Source organism: Rhincodon typus, chromosome 1 (genome assembly GCF_021869965.1).
Source record: "Rhincodon typus isolate 14 chromosome 1, sRhiTyp1.1, whole genome shotgun sequence".
NCBI lineage: Eukaryota > Metazoa > Chordata > Chondrichthyes > Orectolobiformes > Rhincodontidae > Rhincodon > Rhincodon typus.
This window is the reverse complement of record NC_063332.1, coordinates 66,529,979-66,557,240: the sequence shown is the minus strand read 5'-3', so window position 1 is coordinate 66,557,240 and position 27,262 is coordinate 66,529,979. Positions and strand designations below refer to the sequence as shown.

General features: G+C 41.2%; 2 protein-coding genes across 4 annotated transcripts in view; one reads left to right on the top strand and one right to left on the bottom strand.

Annotated features, from left to right (window-relative positions):
* The window catches only part of cwc27 (CWC27 spliceosome associated cyclophilin), a 233,026-nt gene extending 228,458 nt beyond the window's left edge, over nt 1-4,568 (bottom strand). Inside the window, exon 1 of one of the 2 annotated variants that reach the window (XM_048597217.1) lies at nt 4,139-4,568. In XM_048597217.1, coding sequence (XP_048453174.1) covers nt 4,139-4,180 — 42 coding nt within the window. In that variant the 5' untranslated portion in view covers nt 4,181-4,568. The remainder of the gene's footprint in view (nt 1-4,138) is intronic. The other variant, XM_048597212.1, reaches the window with a different exon arrangement.
* On the top strand, nt 3,115-25,829 carry srek1ip1 (SREK1-interacting protein 1). 2 transcript variants are annotated; one of them, XM_048597238.1, is made up of 7 exons: nt 3,124-3,174; nt 3,627-4,114; nt 4,585-4,681; nt 10,920-10,967; nt 17,943-18,086; nt 23,101-23,179; nt 24,634-25,829. In XM_048597238.1, exons 3-7 carry the CDS (start codon nt 4,669-4,671, stop codon nt 24,818-24,820), a joined length of 471 nt encoding a protein of 156 aa, XP_048453195.1. In that variant the 5' UTR covers nt 3,124-3,174; nt 3,627-4,114; nt 4,585-4,668; the 3' UTR covers nt 24,821-25,829. The 2 variants fall into 2 exon arrangements, with proteins under 2 accessions (XP_048453186.1, XP_048453195.1); XM_048597229.1 differs by lacking the exon at nt 4,585-4,681 and having other exon boundaries at nt 3,115-3,174.
* The last annotated feature ends 1,433 nt before the right edge of the window (nt 25,830-27,262 follow it).

Here is a 27,262-nt window from a genome sequence, read left to right as displayed (position 1 = left end):
ATGTGGAAAGTCTTCTTGGGGCCTGGGATGGGGGTGAGGGAGGAGGTATGGGGGCAGGTGTAGCACTTCCTGCGGTTGCAGGGAAAAGTGCCGGGTGTGGTGGGGCTGGAGGGGAGTGTGGAGTGGACAAGGGAGTCATGGAGAGAGTGGTCCCTCCAGAAAGCAGATAAGGGTGGGGAGGGAAAGATGTCTTTGGTGGTGGGGTCGGATTGCAGATGGCGGAAATGTAGGAGGATGATGCATTGGATCCGGAGGTTGGTGGGGTGGTACGTGAGGACGAGGGGGATTCTTTTTGGTTCTTATTGCGTGGACGAGGCGTGAGGGAGGAGTTGCGGGAGATGTGGGAAACACGGTTGAGGGCGTTCTCGACCACTGAGGGGGGCAAGTTATGGTCCTTGAAAAACGAGGACAGCTGAGATGTACGGGAGTGGAATGCCTCATCCTGGGTGCAGATGCGGTGGAGGCGAAGGAATTGGGAATAGGGGATAGCATTTTTGCAGGAAGGTGGGTGGGAGGAGGAGTATTCTATGTAGCTGTGGGAGTCGGTGGGCTTGAAATGAATATCGGTTTCTAGGTGGTTGCCCGATATGGAGACAGAGAGGTCCAGGAAGGGGAGAGAGGTATTAGAGATGGTCCAGGTAAACTTAAGGTTGGGGTGGAAGGTGTTGGTGAAGCGGATGAACTGTTCGAGCTCCTCGTGGGAGCACGAGGCGGCGCCGATACAGTCATCAATGTAACGGAGGAAGAGGTGGGGTTTAGGGCCGGTGTAGGTACGGAAGAGGGATTGTTCCGCGTAACCTACAAAGAGGCAGGCGTAGCTTGGGCCCATGCGGGTACCCATGGCCAGCCGCTTTGTCTGTAGGAAGTGGGAGGAATTGAAAGAGAAGTTGTTGAGGGTGAGGACGAGTTCGGCTAAGCGGATGAGGGTGTCAGTGGAGGGGGACTGGTCGGGCCTGCGGGACAGGAAGAAGCGGAGGGCCTTTAGGCCATCTGCATGGGGAATGCAGGTGTAGAGGGACTGGACGTTCATGGTAAAGATGAGGTGTTGGGGACCGGGGAATTGGAAGTTCTGGAGGAGGTGGAGGGCGTGGGTGTGTCGCGGACGTAGGTAGGGAGTTCCTAGACCAAGGGGGAGAAAATGGAGTCCAGATAGTTGGAGATCAGTTCGGTGGGGCAGGAGCAGGCGGAGACAATGGGTCGACCAGGGCATTCAGGTTTGTGGATTTTGGGAAGGAGATAGAAGCGGGCAGTGCGAGGTTGGGGAACGATGAGGTTGGAGCCCGTGGATGGGATGTCACCTGAGGTGATGAGGTTGTGGATGGTTTGGGAGATGATGGTTTGATGCTCAGGGGTGGGGTCATGATCAAGGGGGCGGTAGGAGGTGGTGTCGGAGAGTTGGCGTCTGGCCTCGGCGATGTAGACACCCAGTTTGGGTTTCACCAGGGCCACTCAGCTTCTGACCTCAATACAGACTTGGTTTAAACATGGACAAAAATCTTCATTCCAGAGGTGTGGTGAGAGTGACAGTCCTTGACATCAAGGCTGCATTAACTGTGTGGCATAAAGGAGCCCTAGCAAAATTGGAATCAATGGGAATCAAGGGAAAACTTTCCACATGTTGGAGTCATACCTGGCACATAGAAAGGTGGTTGTAGTTGTTGGAAGTCAGTCATCTCAGCTCCATAACATCTCTGCAGGAGTTCCTTTGGATAATCGCCTAGGCCCAACTATCTTCAGCTGTTTCATCTTCCCTCCATCATAAGGTCAGAAGTGGGGATGTTCCCCAATGATTGCACAACGTTCAGCACCTTTCGTGACTCTTCAGATACTGAAGCAGTCCATGTTCAAATGCAAAAATATCCAGACAATATCCAGGCTTGGGCTGACAATTGGCAAGTAACATTTGTGCCACACAAGTGCCAGGCTATGACCATCACCAATAAGGGACAATCTAACCACTGCCCCTTGACATTCAGTGGTGTTACCATCACTGAATCCCCCACTGTCAACATCCTGGGGGTTACCATTGACTAGAAACTCAACTCAACTGTACTCACCACATAAACAAGAACAGGTCAGAGGCTAGGAATACTACAGCAAGTAACTTCCCTGTCCATCATCTACAATGCACAAGTCAGGAGTGTGATGGAATATTCCCTACTTGTCTGGATGCATGCAGCTCCAAAAACACTCAGAAACTTGACACCATCGAGGACAAAGCAGCCCGTTTGATTGGCACTACATCCACAAGCATCCCACTCCCTCCACCTCCAACACTCAGTAGTGGCAGTGTGTACCATCTACAAGATGCAGTGCTGAAATTCACCAAAAATCCTCAGACAGCACCGTTCAAACCCACGAGCACTTCCATCTGAAGGTCAAGGGCAGCAGATACATAGTAAAACCACCACCTTCAAAGTCCCCTGTAAGGCACTCACCATCCTGACTTTGAAATATATTGCCGTTCCTTCACTATGTCAAAATCCTGGAATTCTCTCCCTAATGGTATGGTGGGTCCACCCATAACAAGTGGACTGCAGCAGTTTAAGGCAGTAGCTCAGCACCACCTTCTCAAGGGCAACTAGGAACAGGCAATAAATGTTGGCTAGGCAGTGACGCCCACATCCCTCGAATGAATAAAAAAAAAGCTAAGCAAAGTTTTTAAATCATGTTAGATTTCTGATATGACAATAAGCCAAGGTTCTCTCACTGTGACCAGACTTTCAGTTCCATAAGCAATCTTTGCACATTAGAGAAGGACCAGTTAATTTCAAAGCACGCAACAGCTGTGACAGACACTACACCTGGTTTTACTTTTCTTTCATAGGACATGAATATCACTGGCCAGGCCAGTATTTATTACCCATTTCTAATTGCCCAGAGAGCCGTTGAGAATCAACCACATTGCTACAAATCTGAAGTCACATGTTGGCTAGACCGGGAAAGGATGGCAAATTTCTTTCCCTAAAGAACTTTAGTGAACCAGATGGGTTTTTTCCCCTAACAATCCAAACAGTGGTTTCATGGTCATCATTAAACTATTAATCCCAAATTTTTATTGAATTTAAATTCCACCACCTGCTATCATGGGATTTGGTCTCTGGGTTAATAGTCCAGTGATACTACCACTAGGCCATCATCTCCCCTTAAAGTCAAGATGTCTCACAAATAAAGGTAGGCCTGATTTTTTCTGATATTGTGAAAATCAGTTAGAATGGAGATTATATCAATTGTTAACACTGCATTGTCATATGCTCTCAACTAAGTCTTTATGGTTACTAACCCACTCTTTCAATCACCTCACCCCATAGTTATAATTCCATACCAGACATTAATAAACTGAGCAGAAAAATTACACTAGCATTTCAGTTGGTACTACACTGTGAGAGGTATCAATTTTTGGATGAGACTTTAAACTGATACTCCTTCTAACAGATATGAAAAGTCCCACAGCACAATTTTTAAAAGAAAATCAGAGGGATTCTTGCTATTATCCTGATCATTACATATCCCTCGAACGATATCACTAAAACAGTTAAGCAACTAAACTCACTTTTTCCTAGATGTTATCAATTCTGAAGAAGGGTCGCTGTCTTGAAACATCAGCTCTGTTTCTCTCTTTACAGATGCTGCCAGGCTTTCGGAATTTCTCCAGCAATTTTTGTTTTTGTCAGTAGCAGAGGGGACCTGGTTATTCATGATCACTTGAAAAAGAAAAGTAGGTCACAAGTCCTACTTTCCAACAGTGATGATACTCCAAAAGCACTTCATTGTTGAGCAAATGCTTCGGGACGTGGCGAAAGGCACTATGTAAATGTAAGTCTTGCACCAGTGCTCAAGGAACAAAATGACACGTACAGGGGTAATTGATGTGAACGTTGTAAAACAATGACAAAAATAGAAAAAAATTTAAGGCCAGAAGAAAATTTACTCGCTCACCTTCGGAAGGGGTGGAGCTGTTTTGTTTAAACGAAAAGACATAAATTAGATGCGCGCGAATACCAAACTGTTTGAACGTGGCCTTTGGAAGAAACTAGCCCCATCGGTCAAAGGGCCTGGTTACTAAATGAATTTACACGGATCACCCCTCGCATGAAGACGCCAATGTATACAGGTTTGTTGTAAACGTGTTATTTACCTTGCCGCTGCTCGGCGGCTCCTGGATGTAAATGTTGCTCATGGCGCCGCTTTGGAACGCGAGCCCAGTTTAAAACGCGGCACTCGCTCGCGCTGTCTAACGTCCTCTGTTCACCGATCCCGAGAAGCCAGCTGGCCTCTCACTCTCACCGCACCGAAACTAAGAAAACCTAGACTCAAAAACCCTGTCTGCAGATAATCCACTTACGCAGCTCCACCAAGAACCTTCCCCCGCTCCCAAGTCCCTGCGAAATGTCGTGTATTTTAGAATGTTCGCCTGTTATCCGACGGGGTTTCGCGCAAAATTCGCCCTGAAAGCAAACGGCCCATGCCATGGACGCGCAAATACAGAAATTAACTGTAACGGAGGGTATAGATATGCCGTGTACGATTTTGAAAAGAAAGTTGAAACCGAGCGTTTCTTCATGTTTTATTTTGTTATTGAAGCTGGTGGGAAGATATTAAACGGTGCACCAGATCAGCAAGTGTGCTTGGGAACTTTCTGGAAGTAGAAGCGAATGGAATTTCGCAATGGCATTTTCAGGTGAATTATAATAATTTGAATTTTTTTTGCGTAGTTATTACTTTTAAATTACATTTCAGGAGCATAAAGGGGCGAAATATTTAAACTTTCGAAACGTTCCAAACATCATTTGGTGATAGGTCTGACTTCATCGGAATCGTGTTTGGAAGGAGCTGCATGTCACTGCTAGCATAACAGGAAGTGAAAAAGGGTCACTATACTCGAAACATTAACTCCCCCACTCCCCCTTTTTTTCAAATGCTGCCAGATCTGTATTTCTTTAGCACTTTTTTTGTTTTTGCTTTAGATTTCTAGTATTCGCAGTTCTTTGCATATCTCAATGATATAAAAGTATTCAGGTCAACTATCAAGAAATATATGGCGAGTCATCAAACTTCTTTTCTAAGACCTTTTCCCCCTCCCTCCATGCATAAGATATTCTTAACCATGTTTGCGGCGAAGCTTCATGGCATCTGGAGTCAACGTTGAGAACCCCCAAAGGCAATTCCTTCCTGACTGTATACCATTGCACCGCCACCTCTCGTGGGTCTGTTGTTTTAGTGTGACAGGACAAAGCTAGGGATAGTGATTGTGGTGTTTGGGACGTTATTTGTCTTGTGTAATCATATCTTACCGACAATGTTACTCTGGATTGGTTGATTGGTCTGTAGGTCAGCACAAATTCTAAGATATTGGTTGTGTCATCAGAGCTGTGTGTGCCATGGTTGTTTCTAGTGCCTTTGATGATGCCAGGTCAGTCTGTCTGGTTCTATTCCTTTCATAGAACATAGAACAGTACAGCACAGTACAGGCCCTTTGGCCCACAATGTTGTGCCGACCTATTATCCTCCTACAATCAATTTACCCTGCATACCCTACATTTTACTATCCTCCATGTGCCTATCCAAGAGTCGCTTAAAAGTCTCTAAAGTATGTGATTCCATTACCACTGCCGGCAGCGCATTCCACACGCCCACCGCTCTCTGTGTGAAGAACCTACCTCTGACATCTCCACTGTACCTTCCTCCAGTCACCTTAAAAATTATGCCCCCTTGTAATAGTCATTTCCGCCCTGGGAAAAAATCTCTGACTATCCACTCTATCTATGCCTCTCATCATCTTGTACACCTCTATCAAGTCACCTCTCATCTTTCTTTGCTCCAATGAAAAAAGCCCTAGCTCCCTCAATCTTTCCTCCTAAGACCTGTCCTCCAGCCCAGGCAGCATCCTGGTAAATCTCCTATGCACCCTCTTTAAAGCTTCCACATCTTTCCTCTAATGAGGTGACCAGAACTGAACACAATATTCCAAGTGTGGTCTAACCAAAGTTTTATAGAGCTGCAACATAACCTCACGGCTCTTAAACTCAATTCCCCTGCCAATGAAAGCCAACACACCATACGCCTTCTTAACAACCCTATCAACTTGGGTAGCAACTTTGAAAGATCCATGGATGTGGACCCCAAGATCCCTCTGTTCCTCCACACTGCCAAGAATCCTGCCATTAACCCTGTATTCTGCATTCAAATTCGACCTTCCAAAATGAATCACTTCACACTTTTCTGGGTTGAATTCCATCTGCCACTTCTTTGCCTAGCTCTGCATCCTGTCAGTGTCCCGTTGCAACCTACAACAGCCCTCCACGCTGTCCACAACTCCACCAACCTTCGTGTCATCGGCAAACTTACTAATCCACCCTTGCGCTTCCTCATCCAAGTCATTTATAAAGATCACAAAGAGCAGAGGTCCCAGAACAGATCCCTGCGGAACACCACTGGTCACCGAGCTCCAGGCTGAATACTTTCCATCAACTACCACCCTCTGTCTTCTATTGGAGAGCCAGTTTTGTATCCAGACAGCCAAATTTCCCTGAATCCCATGCCTCTTTACTTTCTGAATGAGCCTACCATGTGGAACCTTATCAAATGCCTTGCTAAAATCCATATGCACCACATCCACTGCTCTACCTTCATCAGTGTGTTTTGTCACATCCTCAAAGAATTCAATAAGGCTTGTGAGGCATGACCTGCCCCTCTCAAAGCCATGCTGACTATTTCTAATCAAACTGTGCTTTTCCAAATAATCATAAATGTTATCTCTCGGAATCCTTTCCAATAATTTGCCCACCACAGAAGAAAGACTGTGACCAGTCTGTAATTTCCAGGATTATCCCTATTCCCTTTCTTGAACAAGGGAATGACACCCTCCAATCTTCTGGTACTACTCCAGTGGACAGTGAGGACGCAAAGATCATTGCCAAAGGGGCAGCCATCTCTTCCCTCACTTCCCATAGGAACCTTGGGTATATCCCGTCTGGCCCAAGGGACTTATCTATCCTCATGTCTTTCAAAATTTCTAGCACATCCTCCTTCCTAACATCAACCTGTTCGAGCATATTTGCCTGTTTCATGCTGTCCTCACAAACATCAAGATCCCGCTCACTGGTGAATACTGAAGTAAAGTATTTATTAAGGACCTCCACTGACTCCACGCACAAGTTCCCTCCACTATCCCTGATTGGCCCTACCCTCACTCTGGCCATCCTCTTGTTCCTCACATAAGTATAGAAAGCCTTGGGATTTTCCTTGATCCTACCCACCGAGGATTTCTCATACCCCCTTCTCGCTCTCCTAAGTCCATTCTTCAGTTCCTTCCTGGCTACCTTGTAGACCTCTAGAGCCCTGTCCGATCCTTGCTTCCTCAACTTTAAGTAAGCTTCCTTCTTCCTCTTTCATCAGACTTTGTAACAGTTAGATATTGAGCAGCTTGCTGGGACATTTCAGACAGCATTGAGAGTTAGCATTGGTGTGGAAATGAAGTTGCATTTAGAGTAAACAAGGTAAGAACCGCAGGTTCCCTTTCGCTTAAGGGAGTCAGTAAACCAGATGGGTTTAATGAAAATTGGCAGTGGTTCCATGGTCACCATTAAACTAGCTTTTAATTCCAGATTCATTAACTGAATTCAAATTTTATCATCTGATAGACTTCAAACCAATGTCCCACAGATCTTGAACTATAAGAAATAGGAACAGGCTGTTCAGCCCAGTGAGCCTTCTCTGCCATTTAATGGGATTGTGGTTAATCCAACACTCCTAACATCTTGTGTTTTCCTTATAACCCTTGATTTCCCCTACTGATCAAGAATCTGTTGTGGGTAAATCTGTTGGCTACTTATTAAGAAATCTCACAGACAATCAAGTACTGAACAATAGTTCAAACTTTATTGTAAGTATTAGACCCCTCAGGTAAGTAAGTTTAAGCCTGTGACCCAATTTAGCTATCACCCGATTAGTGGTGAAATCAGGCCAGGACATCAACCAATTGTGATCTGTCTCTGGAAGTTTCCATGGTTTGGTCCTTCTGCAGTGTTGTTCTTCGAAGTTCTGCTATTGAGTTTTTCACATTCAATTCTTATACCTCATCCTTTATGTTGATAATGCTTTGAGAGTCTTTCAAGCGAGTTAGTGTAAGACTGCAGCTGGCTTCGTTATCAAAAGTAATTTCTTTGTTTCTTGTTACATTTGGCAATGACTGTCGTTTCAAAGACGCAGCTTTCTGGTGATTAACTCCTTAAATTCTCCTGCAGGGCAAACCTTGTCCTTTGTGCTGATAAAGCATCCAATTTATCAAGCAGGTGTCAAAGCAGCTTTGTTTATGGAATCTTGCCAAGACATGGCTAATTCCTTGAGCCTGTGTAACAGCTTGTCTTTGTTCCTTATCAGTTTATTTCAGAGAGAGTTATTTTTGTGTGTAATAGTTTATCTTTTTTTGATTCATTCAGTCCATGAACAATCATTAAGAGTTCTGTAGTCTTTACTTAAATAGTCCCTCCTGTGATTATTATTTTTAATATGATGAACAGGCACTAGTAATTGGCCATTTCCAACACAACATTGGTTCATAACGTTACACTGATTTGCTACACCATGCCCAATTTAAAATGTACCAGTTCATTATGCAGTGCAGATATATGCAAACCAATAATCAATAAGCGAAATAAGAATAATGATCAGTGAATAAATCACGAGCATTAAACATGCACAAAGAAATACACATACATTACGCTGCCCTATTACAGCTTTAAGATCATCATGTCTTAACAGAACTCCAACATGTGAAATAACACGAACCTATGCAGCAAGTGTATATTACTTTCCTGGCGTCATCCCACCAAGAATGTTCCTTAATGTTTTTAATATCTGTCTTGATTCTCTGACTATTCTGCTGAACCTTAACATGTAACCCGTGTGTCTCTCTCAAAATCCTTTTTTCCAATAAGACATAACCATTTCTCTAGCTGAATCAGTCTCATTAAAAGTCACAGATTTTTTTCTTTCTCATGTTAACCAATTCCATTGTTCCAATGCACGTGGGCATTTGAGGGTGAATGTAAAATGTCGAATCAGTGATGGGACAAGACAGCTTATGATAATGATATTCTTAAAAGATGTTGTGACACAGTATTCTCTTTCACCTGCATATCAAACTTTGATTATATTGTCTCAAGTGATACTTGAAATTTCAACAGTACAGTTAACTATTCCAAACTGGTACAGACACTCTGGATCGAATGACGTCCTTCTGTACTGTAAATTCTACTCCATAAGACATGTTATGAACAAGGAGAGATGGCAGCACAATGCTCCCCATTGTCAATAACAAGATGTGTGCTTAGAAGGAATATTTTAAACATATTTGGTGTTGAATCAGGCTATCCAAAAAGTTTTTAAATCAGAAGGAAAGTTCACATTTATTCACACAACGCCCCAAAATGAAAAACATTCTATCTCGTGTATGCATAAGTAAAGATGGCTTCTAGAGACAAAACATTTAGGTTATTAACAGAAATTGAAGAAGAAAATCACATGCTTTAAATTTAGTTCCTTAAGATGCCCATGCTGCAGGCTTGGATGGATTCTCTTCCATGATTCATTGGGTGAATGGCATGTCAGACCTTCCAGGTTTCCGAAGAAAATTATGGTTTGAGTTTCTGTAGAGACAAAAACTTTGCAGGTGAAGACAAATTAGACTGTCTCTCACTGCCTTAGTTGACTGGTTTTTAGAAAAGGGTTCTGTTCTTCTTGCTGGCGGAATGGTCTCCAGTAGTTTCCGAATTGCCCTTACTGGGCTCCTCCTTGAAGTAATACAGTTTGCTATCTGAAGTCCACTTCAATGGTGTGGCCATGTGATCAATATTCCTGCTGTCCACACACAATTTTAAGTTAGAAGACACTGCTACACAATAGGGGATGAGTAGAGGCTATTGATACCTGACGGTGATAAACTGGTTACTCCACATCTTTTTTTTTTAATTTTGAACTTGTAGTCACTGAATCTTGGACATTATTAGTTCCGAGTTTCAGTAAATACCCAGTTAACAGGGGGTATAAATTTGGGAATGGTTTAACATTTTGAATGTCACTATAAGGAACGACATTGCACCCATAGTCATTTACATTATGAGAACTTTCCAAAGACTTGAGTTAGTTTCTTGCCTGTGTAGAAATCCCTAGAGATCATCCAACTTGGCACCATCACTGTTGTAGGTTGTCCTCATTTTGAAGCCAATTTCAAAATCTCCAAAATGTGTAAAGTCCTTATCTCGAAAGTTAGAAATCTGATACCTTCACTGGTTGTAACAAGCATAAGTCTAATTAACTGCCATACATCTGGCAAGTTCCATTTTTCCTGCTAATTGTTTGAATCCATAGAATCCCTACAGTGTGGTAACAGGCCCTTCAGCCCAACAAGTTCACACCGACCCTCGGAGCATCCCACCCAGAACCATTCCCCAAACCCACCTAATCTACACATCCTGAAAACTATGGGTAATTTAGCATGGCCAATCGACCTAACCTGCACATCTTTGGACTGTGGGAGGAGACCAGAGCATCTGGAGGAAACCCACACAGACACAGGGAGAATGTGCAAACTGCACTCAGACAGTTGCCTGAGGGGGAATCAAACCCAGGCCACGGGTGCTGTGAGGCAGCAGTGCTGACCACTGAGCCACCTTGCCACACCTTGCAGTTTGCTTGTTATGTATGTTTACACCCTGCAAACTAGTATTTTTCAAACAGGTTCCAATGTTAAATTTTGCACATTATTTTTGAATGTTATATCAGAAAGTGAGCCAATTTTTCCTACATTGTGATGCTGAATGACCGTATGTAAAGGAAATCTCAATCTACAAAGTAACAAATTATGTTCCAAAAAGATTACTATATGTCAATTTTAATTTTAATATATTTTATTTCAGGTCCAAATAAAGATAATATCCGAGCAGGTTGCAAGAAATGTGGATATCGTAAGTAGCAAACTTTAGAAATTCTTAGCTATCACTATTCAGAAAGAGAATAGTCTAACTAAATTCTTCTGATGAAGAATTTTTTTTATTGTAAAAGTATACTTTATTCCTAAAAAACCTTTATCTAAATTCACAGGTATTAGACCAGTTCTATATAGTTTTTGTGTATCAAGAAAAACAAAAATTGGAATTCGGCAATCCCTGCAGTTTCAAAAACCAAAAGCATTTCTAAGTCATGCAGGACACTATTTACATACATTGAGGAAATGAGAGGGTCTGATAACTGCACAGACTCTAGTTATACTTCAGAAGAAAGTCCTGACATGGGGGTCTTTCCATTCTGCACCTTGGCAGCAGCTGCCCCAAGCTTTAATGCATCCCTCAACATGTAGTCCTGGACCTTAGAATGTGTAGCCTGCAACAATTAGTCAATGTCAATTCTTTATACTAGAAGACCAACAGGTTTCGGGCAGACCAAAGAGTGTCTTTCACCGAGTTGATAGTCCTTCAGGTGCAGTCAGTGTTTGTCTCGATGTGTGTTCTGGGGAACAGCCTGTAGAGCACAGAGTCCTACATTACGGAGCTGCATGGGACAAACCTCGACAAAGGCTTTTTCTCCAGACCTTTTTTGCAAAGGCACATTCCAGAGGAAGAGTAACAGTTTCTTCACTAGCACAGTTGCTTCAAGGGCAGTATGTGGTGGTGCACAGAGACCAGATGTACATGAAGGATTTGAAGACCAATGCTCTTCTCATCACCAGCCGAGCTAAGTTTTGGTACTGTTGGAAAGTTCTGCTGATGATGCATTTGCAAATGACTACTCAAGGAACAATGCGACAGGATCCATGCTGGTCTCGAGGTTGCCAATATGCTGACCACTTCCTGATGGACTTGTGGTCAAAGGGGTTTTTCTTTGCAAATTGTTCTAGAAGGACAGCTGAAACAGAACGGTGGCAACGAGACCATCCTGCGCAACACCGGGGACAGGTAGAACCTTCGTATGTAGTAACACTTGGTGTTTGCATGCTGAAAGTCTATGCACAGCTTGATGCAATCACACACAAAGGTGGCGTTCAGGATGAGGGCAGCATTGGGTACATCTTTCTCGCATTTATGTACATGATATCCCTGCAAATATGATCCATCTTTGACCTCAAGATGAAGTGGAAGATAGCTCAGATGACTGCAAAGGCACAGGTTCGGCAAATGAGTCAGTCCTGTGACATGTGCAGCATCACCAAGAATACCTCACATCTGATGACCAGTTTTTACACACATGAAGGGGGAGCAGTACTCCTGTAAATCCAGTTTCTTCTGATCAGCAATAATTATACTGACAACAGCACGGGTTCAGATCCCACACCGGCTGATTTTACCATGAAGGACACTCCTGATCAACCTCTCCCTTCTCCTGAGGCTTGGTGACCAACAAGTTATATGAAAGCCTGTCATTTCTCTTTGATGAAAGAGCAACCCTATGGTCCAGTCAGACTGTGGTAACTTAACCTTTACCTTTTTATTCTAATCCAGTATTTTGCTGAAGCTGATATGGTTAAGAATTATTATTTTTCCTATTATTATGTTTCCATTGCAGTCACAATCAAAATTTTCCAGTTTATGAAAAATTCGCAGTCTTGTTCTTTGCAAATTTTAAATAGCTTTTGTCTTAATTCATCTTGTTGGGTTTTATCTTTATGCCCAAACATTATATACTGACAACTGACTATTTTGTGTTTAGACAATGTTATGTGAAGAAATACTTTCTACAAGCAATACAGTTGTATCATGCGTATTTGATGTGACATTCATCAAGGAGCTCTGTGACCACAGCAAAAAGGTTGCAGGAATGAACTGTAAAACACATTTTGTGGTTAATAAATTGAAAAATCTGAGAAGGATGTAGTAAATGTCAATGAAGTTACTGACTTGGTTGACAACACCCAGCTCCATAAATGCTGGGAAGATTGAAGCCATTCTTTTCGCTATCAGCTCCACACTCTATTCCTACCTATTGACTCCTTCACTTTTCCCTGGCAACATTCTGAGATTAAACCACTCTGTGAATTTAATGTCAGGTGTGATTTCCACACTTGACTTTGCACCTGCCTCAACTTTGCTGCTGAAACCCTCATTTATACCTTTATTACCTCTAGACCTGACTCACCTGACTATTTGAATGTACTCTTGGTCTGTCTCCCACATACCACCGTCCAGAAACTTAAAGTCATCCAAAACACAGTTGCTATGACTCAACTCACACCAAGTCCTATTCTGCTATCTGCTTGTGCTCATTACCTGTATTGGCTCTGGGTCAAGCAGTGTCTTAAATTTGAAGTTCTCATTCTTGTTTTCCTTGGCCTGGCCCCTCCCTATTTCTGATCTCTTTCAACCTCATATTCCTTAAATACCTGGATTCCTCTAATTCTGTCCTTTTGAGCAAACTCCATTATACTTGCTTCACTATTGATCGCAGTGCATTCAGTTGTTTAAGCACTGAACTCGGGAATTCCTTCCCTATGCCTCTGCAACTCTCTAACTTGTTTTCCTCCTTTAAGACATTTCTTAAAAGCTGCCTGTTCGACTAAGCATTTGGTCATCTGATCTAATATCTTGCCTGACTCAGTATCGTATTTTACCTTGTAATGTTGCTGTGAAGCATATTGATACATTTAAAGGTGCTATGTGAATGTAAATTATTGTAAATAAAATGGGCATTTTCCCAAATATACCCTAAAGCATCCATTTCTTTCCATAAGAAATCATTTAGGTTGCGTTCTTCTTCTGGTATTATTTTTATCCAAAAATTTTCAAAATGCAATTTTACTAATGTTTCAAGTGTATATTAAATCCTTTCATAAACCTCTTTGTCTGGCTGCACCTCTTTGCCATTCAAAAGCCTCCTTAAAACTTCATTCTTCCTCGGCACCTTCAACAATCTGATGTGTTAAATATCTTTCAGAGGTTCTGATATGTTTAGAGTGCTATCTGCAGGGTGTTATTCATTTGGTCATAAGGAGAGAGATGGTGGAGGAAGAAGGATGAGTGAGGCAGTAAAAAACAAGATAAGAAAATGGGAAGGAGATTGGAAAGAAAAAACAAACGGAAGTGTGTGAGAAAAGAGAGGGATTCATTTTTACCTCCGTTTGAGAGGACAGATGATGCCTTGGTTTTGCAGAATCTTGCATCATAGAGACAAGTTAGACTATTAGGTTTCTTCAAGATATTTGAAAGAATTGTCCCAACATTTTTCTAATAACCCTGCCAATTAGTCCTTCTCAAATATTTGTCCGGTTGCCTTTTAAAACTTCCTCATCCCTGGTATTATCCTGGTAAACCTCCTCTGTACTGTCTCCAGCACCTTGTTATCCTTCCTAAAATGTGGTACCCAAATTGATCATATTCCAGCTGATGGAACCAGAGTTTTGTAAAGGTTATTATGATTTCCATTCATAATTGAGTTTAGCCCACATTCACAAAGCTATGCATCTGAAATGCTTTCTGAATTGCCTTCTCAACTTTATCTACCTTTTTTTGGAAACCTTGTGAATCTACGCACCCAAATTCCTCTGTTTCTGCATCCCGCATAAAGCTATGCTATTTAAATATGTTGCCTCCGTATGTTATTTTTCCTCAAACACATTTCTTCTCACTTACCTACATTAAATTGCATTTAGAGCTACTGTACAATAGTACTTATGTTACTGAACTAGTAACATAGCCTGGACTAACCAGCTAAAAACATGAGTTTACATCCCAGCCTGGAAATTCAGAACTTTCAATTCAGTGAAATACTGTAGGTCGTTGTACTATGATCCAGTGAAAAACTCGATCCAACTTTTTTGGCTCCAAAATGCATATTGGGGCATATACTTGTCATATAAGTTGATGCTAACCCAATTTTCAGCTCAGAAATGTATACAATGCTTGCCTTATAAGTGGGTGCATGGCCTTAAATAGGTGATACAGGCTGTGTTTCCAAGATGATGTGTGGGAGTTTAATACAAGTACACATAGAGCAGACCATGTATTTCGATTGACCAACAAAAGTGGGTCTTCCTGCAAAAGGAATGAAGTACAAAAACAATGTTGTTGAATGAAGTTCAAAGTTAGTTTCAAGCTAAATGTTGTAAAATCTGCTAACTCTTCAAATAACTGAACTACAGCAAGGGAATTCCGCATTAGTGAAAAAAAACTGGTGCAAGAATGAAAGGTATCTAAGACCAAATGTGCCATAAGAACGGGGACTAGCCATTGGCCTGATCTTGAAGTGTATGTCAGAATAGTTGTTAAAAATCATTAAAATGTCTGCATTGTCGCCAGAAATGCAATGTGTATATATCCACTTAAATGGGCCAAATCAGACTTGAGTCCAGCAAAGATTTCACAGCAATGACTAGTTGGTGCAGCCATTGTATAAACTGAAAATGTTCAGTGTTGTGGCAGAAAGCCAAGATCACTCTGCAACAATCAAAAGAACTCTACTAAAATTTCCAATGATTCTTTGTCAGACAGCAACAAAAATACAGATACCCATTTACCTCACATTTGCATCATGAATGAAACACCTGTGAATTTCAATATATCCAGCAATTGGGTATTTATATCATTCAAAAAAATTCAGAATATGCAATTCAATAGATGGCAAAGAATATGATTTGTTGTGAAGGAATAGTTCTGAAACCAAAAGCAGCACATTTGATCTGGAATGGGATCATTAAGATGATACCACAGGCAAAGCTTGATGAACTCTTGGTAAAGATGTCACAGGTGATGAATTTGAGTTTTTAAAGCATTAACGATTGTGGTTCAAACTAACCTTGTAGAACCATTTGATTAAATAAAATATGATACATTGATTTCAGATCTGGATTTTTCTTTTAAGAAAAAACGTTTGTTAGCAATAAAGGTAACCATGAAATAGTCAGATCATCATAAAAACCCATCCGTGCTATCTGGTGAACTGATGTGATTCATTGAAGGAAATCTACTATCCTTATGCAGTCTGAGATCTTAATCAGATCAGCCAATGGGCCCAGAAGTTGTAGATGGAGTTTAATTTAGATGAATGCAAGGTGTTCCATTTTGGTAAGGCAAACCAGGGTAGGACTTGCACAGTTAATGGTGGGACCCTGGGAACCTAGGGGTGTAGGTTCATTGTTCCTTGAAAGTGCTGCCGCAAGTAGTCAGGGTGGTGAAGAAGGCGCTTAGCATGTTTCCCTTTATGGGTCAGAGCATTGAATATAGGGGCTGGGATGTCATGTTGCAGCTGTACAAGACGTTGGTGAGGCCACTTCTAGAATACTACGTACAATTCTGATCACCCTGCTGTAGGAAGGATGTTGTTAAACCAGAAAGGGTACAGAAAAATTTGACAAGAATGTTTCCAGACCTGGAGGGTTTGAGTTATGAGAGGATGGATAGACTGGGATGTTTTACCCTGGCGCATCGGAGGCTGAGGGGTGACCTTATTGAAGTTTATAAAATCATGACTGGCATAGCCAAGGTCTTTTACCCAGACTAGGGGAGTCCAAAATGAGAGGGCATATGTTTAAGGTGAAAGGGGACAGATTTAAAACAGACCTCAGGGAGGCAACTTTTTAACACAGATGGCAGTGCATATATGGAATGAGCTGCCAGAGAAAGTGGTAGTTGCTGGTATAGTTACAAAATTTTCAAAGAGGGTTGAGCAGGTACTTGAATAGAAAAAGTTTAAAAGGATACGGGCCAAATGCAGGCAAATGGGATAGTTTAGAATACCTGGTCGACATGGACAAGTTAGACCAAAGGGTCTGCTTCGGTGCTGTATGACTCTATGATCTGCATATGAATCTTAGTTGTGCTCTGAAATTGACTAATAAGCTACTGTAATGTAACAAAATGCTGTAAAAAGTTGCTCTAATGTTGCATGATATGTTTACATCAACTGAATCCACTGTTACAACTGAACAAGGTGGAGAGTTTTTGATTTTAGCAGTGATTACAGGCTAATGTAAGGTGACAGTCATTCATCAATTTGATAGTTGATTGGGTGGACTGAGATCTTTTATTATATCAGAATATTTTCTTTTGGATTTTTTTTTCTTTTCACTTTCACACAGAGAATCTTCTGACTGCAGTGCCCCACAGGACTGTAGCAAAGTGTAGCTGCATTAGTGCAAAGGCTGTTGTCAAGCAGTTTTTCCTAAACACAGAGTTTGCTCTGTTATGTTGTTGAGCAGACTTATATTAACTGCAAATATATCACACAATCCTAATGTGTTTTTTCTTCAGTTGTAAAACACCCCTGATTCTTTAGATTTATAGAAAGTGTACAACTTCATTCCAGTTTGTAGTCCAAAAAGGAAAAGATGTGGTTCCTTACACTGCGGTGAACTCAAATTCTTTCAAAATTCAATATTCGTTGACTAATCCATGGGATATTTTGCATCTGCCTGCATAGCCAGTGGAAGAACTCTTGAGTTGCTGCACTGCACCTTGTAGATATTATACACTGCATTTATGATATGTTGGTGGTGGATAGGATGGATGTTTAGCCTAGTGGATCAACAAATGATCAAGCAGATTGTTTTATCCTGGGTGATGTTGAGCTCTTGAATACTGCAGCTGTATTCATGAAGACAAATGAAGAATAATCTGCTACTGTCCTGACATGTGGCTTTTCAATGATGGAGATAATTTGGAGAGTCAGGAAGTGAGCCACGTGGTGCACTAAAACCAGCTTCTGACCTAATGAACTAGCCATGGTACTTATGGAGTTAGTCCTGTTGAGTTTCAGTTAATGCCAGCCCCCAGGATATTGTTGGGGTATGGTAATACCCAAGGTTAGGCTTTCATTTGGTGAAAATTACCTTGGCAGTAATGGGGTACAAATGGTGTGAATGAATGAGTGTTTCGTTATCTTATGAATTGTGATTGAAGTAAAGTGCATTCTAAACCTCTGTTTTGTTAAGTGATAAACTTTTGTTATGATTCCAGCTGGCCATCTGACCTTTGAATGTAGAAATTTTGTCCGTGTGGATCCCAAAAAAGATATTGTTTTAGATGTCAGTAGTACCAGCAGTGAGGACACTGAGGACGAAGAAGAGCTTCGGCAGCTGCAGGATATCATTAACAAAAAAGGTATGATACTACACTCCATAATGCAAGTAAACATTCTGGTTTGGAGTTTGCCAGTATTTTTTAATTCATCTCGGTAAGTCTGGCATTTATCATTGATCTATATTACACTAGGAGTGGTTTAATGTGACTAAATCATTTAATTGGGCAGTTAGGAATCAATCATGTTTGTGAGAAGCTAAAGTCCAGTCTCAGTCAGAAAAGTCATCGAGATGTCACGTATCCTCAAGCAATGAGGCATGTGGGAGTAGAAATAGTGGTAGCTGTAGCCACAACCTTTCAATCCTCCAGAGATTTGAGAGTGGTGCCAGAAGACCAAAGGTTTGAAATTATGACAGTAAACCGCCACCTTCACCGATTATGAATGAGCAACAAATGTATACATTGTTTGCAAAACCCACATCGTTATTTTAAAAAAAGACATCCATTTATTATAAGATAGTAAGAACTGCCGATGCTGGAGTCAGAGATAACACAGTGTGGAGCTGGAGGAACACAGCAGGCCAGGCAGCATCAGAGGAGCAGGAAAGCAGACATTTTGGATCAGGACCCTTCTTCAGGCTCGGAGACCGCTTTGTAGAGCACCTGCGCTTGATTTGCAACAAATGACACCACCTTCCAGTCGCGAACCACTTCAACTCCCCCTCCCACTCCCTGGACAACACGTCCATCCTGGGCCACCTCCAGTGTCACAACGACACCACACGGAACTGGAGGAGCAGCACCTCATATTCTGCCTTGGGAGCCTACAACCCAATGGTCTCAATGTGGACTTTACTAGTTTCAAAACCTCCCCACCCCCTGCCTCATCCCATGACCAACCCTCCCTCTCATCCCTGCCTCCTTGACCTGTCTGTCTTCTCCCCCACCTATCCGCTCCTCCCACCTCACTGATGAATCCCCACCACTGCCTACGTGCACTCACCTATCACCATCCCACCTACCTTCCCCATCTCCACTCCTCCTCTCTATTTATTTCAGAGCTCCCTTCCCCCTCCCCCCATTTCTGAAGAAGGGTCCCGACCCGAAACGTCAGCTTCTGATGCAGCCTGGCCTGCTGTGTTCCTCCAGCTCCACACTCTGTTATCCATTAATTATAGTGCTTTTCATGACTACTCGATGTTTCAAAGCATTTTACAGCAAATGTAGCACTTTTTGAAGTGTTGTAACTGTTGTAATGCACTTAGCAAATTTTCTTGAACAGCAATGTGATAAAGATCAGTTAATCTGTTTGGTGATGTTGAATGAAAGATGAATATTACCCAGGATACCAGGAACAACTCCTCCTCTTCAAAGTACTGCCATCAGATATTTTATAGCCACCTAAACAGGCAGGGATAAATTTTTGTTCGAAAGATGGCATCTCTGACAGTTCGGTAATCACTCTGTACTACACTAGAATGGCAGACTTCAGTTTTCTGCTCAAACCTTAGAATGGGGCTTGAACAAGGAATCTAGTGATTCAGAGGTCAGTGTACTACCAATAGACTCAGCTGCATTTGTGGTTGGGATTTTCTATTGTTAGGCTAAATTATGTTGGTAGTGGGTGTATTATTACAAGCAGGATCAATCAGGCCGGTAGCTCTGAGTAATGATGCCTGTTCAGAGCTGAGACAGCTGCTTGAGCAGCAGGTGGTGGTAAGTGTCACTGAAGGAGGTGGTAAGGGAACTTAGAGACATGGCTGGGGGGTGGCTTTCAGCAGAGATTCCTTTCTGCCCATGCTAAGGGCCCAGCCATCTCACCAGTTCTTCCTTCCCAATGCTGCCAGCAGGCTACTCCATCTTACCAGTTAAACGAGTTGCCACTTTCTTAACCTGTTGGGAACACAAGTATTTGGGGCACTGGGGCGAAAAAGCCCTTAAGTGATCATTAATTGAGCACCTAAGGGCCTTAATTGGATGTATTTACTTAACTTCTGAGGTGATGGGAAGTGGGCAAACGTGTCTCCATTGCCAACCTGACCAATTATTGCTCTTCCAGCCGCCTTCCATGGTAATCCTTAGGAGAGAAAATTCAATGTGTCTCACAAACTTGATCAAATTATTCGAAATAATGGAGGGATTTGATACATAGATGATCTTTTCAAATGCCATTTGATAAAATAGTATATAATAGATTCACTTGCTGACTTGAAGCCCTATGGGACAGTGGCAAATTAACTAAAGGCTATAAAGTAGTTATTAGAGATTAATGATTACTTTTCAGACTGAAAGGAAGTAAATAGCTCCCGTCGTGATCACCAGGAGTTGGCCTTACCTTGATTTTATGTCCTGAATAATCTGAATTTGGTTGTACAGGCATAATTGTACTAAAGAAAGGAAGTTATGCCAAATCCTTATAAATCGCTGAATAGCTGGAGTACTGTGTGCAACTTCTAGCACCACAATATCGAAGGATATCCTAAGTTCTGAAAGGCACGTAGGAGATTTACTGGAATGGTACCAGGAATAACTGACTCCAGTTCTGTGGAGAAACTGGGATAATTCTGTATAGAGCAAAGAAGATTAGTGGGGAGATTTTATACAGGTATTTAAAATTGAGGGCTGTTTCCAGAAGCCACTGCCACATACAGACCACAGAGTCCATAGCAAGGGGAAAAATTAGAGTGAATGTAGTTAAGGAGACCAAAATTGCACACAATCCTCCAGGTGTAATTTTACCTAGGTCCTATATAACTGCAGCAAAAGTTCCTTATTCCTGCACTCAGACCATGCCGAAATGAAGGTCAATATGCCACGTGCCTTCCAAACTGGTTGCTGTGCCTGCAAGCTTGCATTCAGTGACTAGTATAAAAGTATATCAGATTTATAAAGGGACCTATCACCATTTAAATAATACTCTGCCATTATGTTTTCCTACACAAGTGGACAATTTCCACGTTATACTGCATTTGCCATATGTTTGCCCACTCATTCAACTTGTCTGAATTGCCCTAATTCTCTACATCTTCCTCACCATACCCACATCCACCAGTTTTGTGTCACTAACAAATTTGGAAATATTACATTTGATTCCCTCACCCAAATTGTAAATGTAGAGGTACAGTGGTTAGATTCTCTTGACAGATGATGTATGTATACAGGAGTACATCTGGGCCAAGTTTGTTTTATTTGGGTTACTGTACAGTCTACGTGCTGTAGGTTGACCCATTATGCCCTTAGGGATGGAATTCCAGGACTTCGACTGAGCAACGCTAAAGGAATGGCAGGACAGCAGATACATGGGAACACCAGAGCCCACACGTTCCCCTCTAAACCACTGAACATCCTTAACTTTTTATCTACTTTATAAATGTCTTCTAATTTTGAAATGACTGCATTACCCAGGGACAGCATTCTAGAAAATCTGTTAATGCATATGATATTCCTGTTCAGTATAAAAAGCTATTGCTTTACCTGTTTAATATTGTATGCATTAATAGATTTTCTAGAATACTGTCCCTGGGTAGTCCAGTCATTTCATGGAAGGTGAAGTGGAGCTCGTGATCAGAATCTGTACATGTAATGGGGAAGGTGATAAACCAATTGGGTAGTTAATAGAAAATGAGTCAGACAGCAGGAACAGTGGGTTTAGAGTAGGCATCTGGATCCAAGTCATAAAGGAAATGGAGTTTCCCACTGTCCATTTATAAAATACTTTGTTTTTTTTGCTATTCTTACATGGTATGTGGCATGGTTGGCAAGGTTTTTTTTTGTCCGTACCTAATTGCCCTTAAACCAATTGGTCATTTTAGAGAGCAGTTAAGACTCCGTTACATTACTGTGGGTCTGGAATCGCAATTAGACCAGACCAGGCCAGATAAGGGTGACATACTTCTTTTCTTAAAAGATATTAGTGTACCAAGAGGGGTTTTTCACAGTTGATAACAGTCACTTGATCACCAAAAGGCTACCTTTTTTTTCAATTCCAGTTAACCACCTAGTGACAGTACCACCATGCCATCACTATTGATGGTTGTTTAACAATGTAGACAAAAGCTAATACAGTTATTAGAAAGAGTACTATAGTTTAAACAATAAGTTCTCTAGTTCTAGTTCTTATCAGGGAATTTTGTGGAACATAGTTTGTACATGCCTGTAGAGCTTTATTCCTTGTTAACGTATGCTTTTAACATTTTCACAGCATCTTATATAAATTTTTTTTCTGCTGACTGGGGACAATTGACATGACATGTCAGCTGATTGACTGGCTGCCTGACAGTACACACCGACTTCCACTCATGATCTTTGTTAGTAACTGGGGTTTTTGTTATTTTCCCTAGAGACCAAATTATATAATTACAGGGTTGTGACCTTATGTAGGTAATTTTTATTTTATAAGCATAAACATAGGAGTTTGTGTCTTAAATAATGTTTTGCTAAACTGTGATGAGTGACAATACTACCTCTTTGGGTGCTTCTGTATTATACTCACTTGCCTGCCTGCTCCCTGTATCATTTGATTCTCTGAGAGACTAAAAGTGATCTGTCTCAGCCTTGAATGCACTCACCAAATCCATGTGCATTTGTAGTAGGTCTTCCTTAATCTTGTACTCCTTTCATTTTGCCCTCATTTCAAGTCTCAATGCCAAAGTCAAAAAGTATTCCCAACTACTTCAGCACAATGTCTTTCCATTATTTCACTTCTTTGTAATATCTGAGTGGGATTATCAACGAGGGCTAAGTTAAGGATAATTCTGGACATGTTAACTAGGAATAGGATTTGACTGACCAAACCCATTTCACATAATTCCTTTACACCCAATAGATTTTGTCACGTTAGAGATGAAGTGATCTAGGAAGCGAAAGCTGATGTCTAAGCCAATGTGGTAAGTCAAACAGCAATTTGATTGATAATTAAATAGAGCCCCTATTTCTGGCAATCACTAAATTGTGACTGATAGATGCATATTACTTCAGTACATGGCCTTTCTAAACTACGTAAAAGATATGATTTAGATACAGAACAGTCAATTGTACAGATGTTGTAAATCTATTGCCTGTCTTATTTAATACTTTTGCTTGTTTTTTTTCGTAGAAACAAAAGAATACGGTGAAAAGCATGATCATCATAAGAAGAAACGGAAGGAGAAGACAAGAGATGAACATAGAAAAAGGTAATTGTGCTGCTTAATGGAAAATAAATTTGTACAATGTAGCTGTATATAGTGACTGCAGCAGATTTGAATTGGAGTCCCAAGTTGTGAGTGACAAACCTGTCATGCTTGATAGCATTTACTTGACAATTACGTTTTATATGTGTCAAAACCAGTTGTTTATTTAAAGTTTACTTGGCAACATTGCTGCCATAGATGTAATCTATTCGGATTCCCAAATAACATCGATAAAGTTTCAAGCAAAAATTTAAGTGTGAGATGAGGCTTCATAAGATTGGGGGCATAGATAGCAGATTGAATAACAACAGGAATTGAGTGTTAGGTTAAGCAGGGCTGTAACCAGTGGAGTGTAGAAGGATCAGTGCTGGGCCTCAGCTATTTACAATCTATGTTAACGACTGAAAATAAGAGACCAAGAAAAATGTGTCCAGGTTTGCTGATGATATAAAGCTAAGTGGGAAAGTATGCTGTGAGCAGGACCTAAGGAGGTTGCAAAGAGATTAAGATGAATAACGTGAGTGGGTAATAAGGGCAGATGGAATATAATATGGGGAAGTATAATGTCTGTCCTGCTGTTGGGACAGGACCTATCCAGGGATGGTGATGGTGGTGTCTCAAACATTGTTCTATGAGTATGACTGTCAGCTGTTGTTTACTAGTCTTTGAGACAGCTTTCCCAATTTTGACACTAGCTCCCAGATGTTAATAAATAGGACTTGCAGGGCCACGAGGTTGTTTCTGCCATTATCTTTTCCGGTGTCTAGGTCGATGCCAGGTGGTCTGCCCAGTTTCATTTCTTTGTTTAGACTTCGTAGTGATTAATACAATTGAGTAGCTTGCTAGGCAATTTCAGAGGACAGTTGAGAGTCAGCTACATTGATATGTCTGGAGTCCCATGTAGGCCAGACTAGGTGAGGATGGCACAATTCCTTTTATGGTCATCAATAGATTCTTTATTCCAGGTTTTTAAAATTTAATTCAAACTTCCCTATTTCCCATGGCAGGATTTGAAACCAGGTCTCCAGAATATTAGCTACGTTTCTGGATTAATTGTCTAACAATAATACCACTAGGCCATTACTTCCCTATTTTTTCCATCAACTACAAGACAGTCTCACTTTATGGGATTCTAAGCTTTCTGTCCTAGGTGAAATCCTAACTCAAGTTTCAGCTTTGAGATTCATGAGCTATTTATTTGTGAAAAATAACTAAGGTTTTCTGCAATTGCTTTCCCTGTGGTTATTATCTTTGGCATACTGTTTCATAAGTGGGTTGAAACCAAAGCTATAGAGCTGTTTTGTGAATGAAGAAGAGGTGCGATTTATCTGCTATGGAAACTAAGTACCCATGTTGAAATCAATCCAATATCCAATACTGCCACTGAGTCACTAGACATTCCATCTCACTTACAAAAGATTAGAATGGCTGGAAATTAATTGTGTTGGTCTTTACAGATCATATTCATCTAGTGATGACACAAGTGAGAAAAAGAGCAAGAAGCAAAAAGTTCTTAAAAAGAAAAAGAAAAATAAGAAGAAAAGCAAGCACAAGAGTCACAAACACCACCAAAAAGTTAAGAAAAATGAAAAGCACTCTCCCTCCTCGTCAAACAGTTCGACTTCCTCTTCAGATAGGGATTAATTATATAGTGTTAAAATCCTTTGGTTGTTCCAGAATACTGTTTCTTTTCAATTTTTTTAATGTGCAGGACATGGCTCGCCATATTCGTGAATATTTATTTGGGTCAAATAAAACAGAATATTTAACCATTATGAGCAATGTGCATTATAATACGTTGACATTGTTGTTGAAAATGTATTTATAGCACAGATGACATTACATGAAAAATGTTTAAACAATTATTGGGCAACTGGGAAAAAATGCTATTTTAATAAAAACCAAAAGAGTTCTGAGGAAGGGTCACCAGACCCGAAACATTAAATCTGATTTCACTTCACAAATGCTGCCAGACCTTGCTGAGGTTTTCCAGCAACTTCTGTTTTCGTGACTATTTTAATGATGCATTATCAAGATTACTGTTGTTTTCTGATGTATCAATTACCATTTGGTGTGTTATATAAAACAACATTCAGTAGCATTTCAATATTGTTAACACTTATGTAATAGAATTGTCTATATAATGACTTATACGGCTGATCTATCTACAGGTTGTGATGTCATTTTCAGAAAAGGGAAGATGGTGGCATAGTTGGCACTATACTAGCAATCCAAACATCCAGACTAAGGCTCTAAGGACATGGATTTGAATCCCACCATGGAAACTGGTGGAGTTGAAATTCAATTCATAAATCTGGAATTGAAAGCTCATTTTGTAATGGTGCCATGAAACTGCTGTTGATTGTTGTAAAACCATCTGATTCACAAATGTACTGTATGCGTGGAAATCTACCATCCTTAGTTGGTCTGGTCTACAAGTGACTCCAGACCCACAACAATGTGATTGTCTCTTAACTAGACTCTGCAATGGCCCAGCTTCCCACTCAATTGAAAGGTAGTTAAGGATGGGTAACAAATGCTGGCTCACATTCCACAAAATAATTTTTTAAAATTTCCTTTGTAAAACCTTTCTAACAATCTATGCTCATTTTTCAAATATTTCAATAAATGTACATATTGCTTCATTTGTAAATTGTTTGTATTCTTCTGCAGTAGCCTAACACAGAGCATTTTAGGCCATATCACTGTCAATGATTTGCAGTACTTTTTATTCTAACTCTATGCAAATTGAAGTTGTTGACTTGCTCACCGAGCTGGCTTGTTTTTGTTCAGATGTTTCATCACCATGCTAAGTAATATCATCAGTGAGGCCTCCGATGAAGTGATGTTGTTCTACTCTGCTAATGGGATGTCAGTTGACGTGAATAATGATGTGACGTCAAAGGATACCATAATCTCCTCGTCGCTGATTTTAATGTTCTTGAGGAATTTGAGGAAATCTTGGGTGGAGTGGATGGAATGGAGTGACCTGTCGACTGGGTGTTTCAGTCTCTGTTGTAGGTCCTTAGCCAGTTTGTGTGAAGGTGTGCCCAATAGGGAGACAGTGGGTCTGAGGGCAGTGTCTGGTTTGTGTAGTTTAGGGAGTCCATAGAAGCGGGGGGGTGTTGTACCTTCTGGTTTCATTCTCATGTAGTCCGTCTTGGTTATCTGTCCTGCATCCTTTAGTCTCTTCAGTGCCTGGGTGATCCTATTAACTAGCTGCAGTGTTGGGTCTATTGCCACCTGTTGGTAAGTGTTTGTATCTGCGAGCAGTGCCTATGCTTTCTCAGTATAGTCCGGTTTGTTCATAATGACGGTCATGCACCCTTTGTCCGCTGGTTGGATTATAATGTTCTTGTCTTTCTTGAGTTTTTCTCGTGCTTTTCTCACTGATGGGTTCAGGGTGTCCCATTCGTTCCTTCGCCTTAGTGTGGGGATTATAATTTGTCAGATGGGTTGTTGTGTTTTGTCCGTGAGTCCGTTGTCTTTTAATGTAGTTTCTAGGGCAGCCATGAAGTCTGTTCTGTTCACGTCTTCGTGGTTACAGTTCAGTCGCATAATAGGACAGCTTTCTCAGTTTCTGTGAGTCATCTGCTAGATAGGTTTCTCATCCATGTGTTCGGTTTGTTGTTGTCCTTGTCTTTGTGGTGGATCAGTTGGTAAGTTTCTCCCGTAGCTTATGTCTCTTCTTTGTTTTGGACCTGTGTTGTTTAATGGTGATGGCCTGTTCTAGAGTTGTGGTCTATTGCTGGTCTGTAGTGTTGAGGAACTGTGATTGTTGGTGTGAAATTTCTCATTCGTACTTGTAGAGTTGGTTATGGGCATCATTAATCGTTACTTGTCGCATTCTACGTCCGTTCTGTTCAGCTATTTTGTATGCCTGTGGGTTGTTGAGTGGAGGTTTGTATTCACGTTGTGGGGCAGTACCTGGTTCCTGAGGCATTCGTGGAGAAAGTGAAGTTGTTCACAGGTAGCGCTCAGTCGGTTGGCGAAGGTTTTTCATTGTCGGGCAATTTTTTGTGTTTTGCGTCCGTAGGTGTTTAAGGTTTTAGCAAAAATTGTAGCTCAGGTTGTGGGTGAGGTTGT

What these genes read in the sequence shown, in the direction of transcription:
- srek1ip1 (XM_048597229.1), top strand. Translation starts at nt 4,093, where the DNA reads ATGAAGACGCCAATGTATACAG. An exon ending in TTGCAAGAAATGTGGATATC is followed by an intron (nt 10,968 to 17,942) that starts GTAAGTAGCAAA and finishes TTATGATTCCAG; the next exon opens with CTGGCCATCTGACCTTTGAA. An exon ending in AGAGATGAACATAGAAAAAG is followed by an intron (nt 23,180 to 24,633) that starts GTAATTGTGCTG and finishes TGGTCTTTACAG; the next exon opens with ATCATATTCATCTAGTGATG.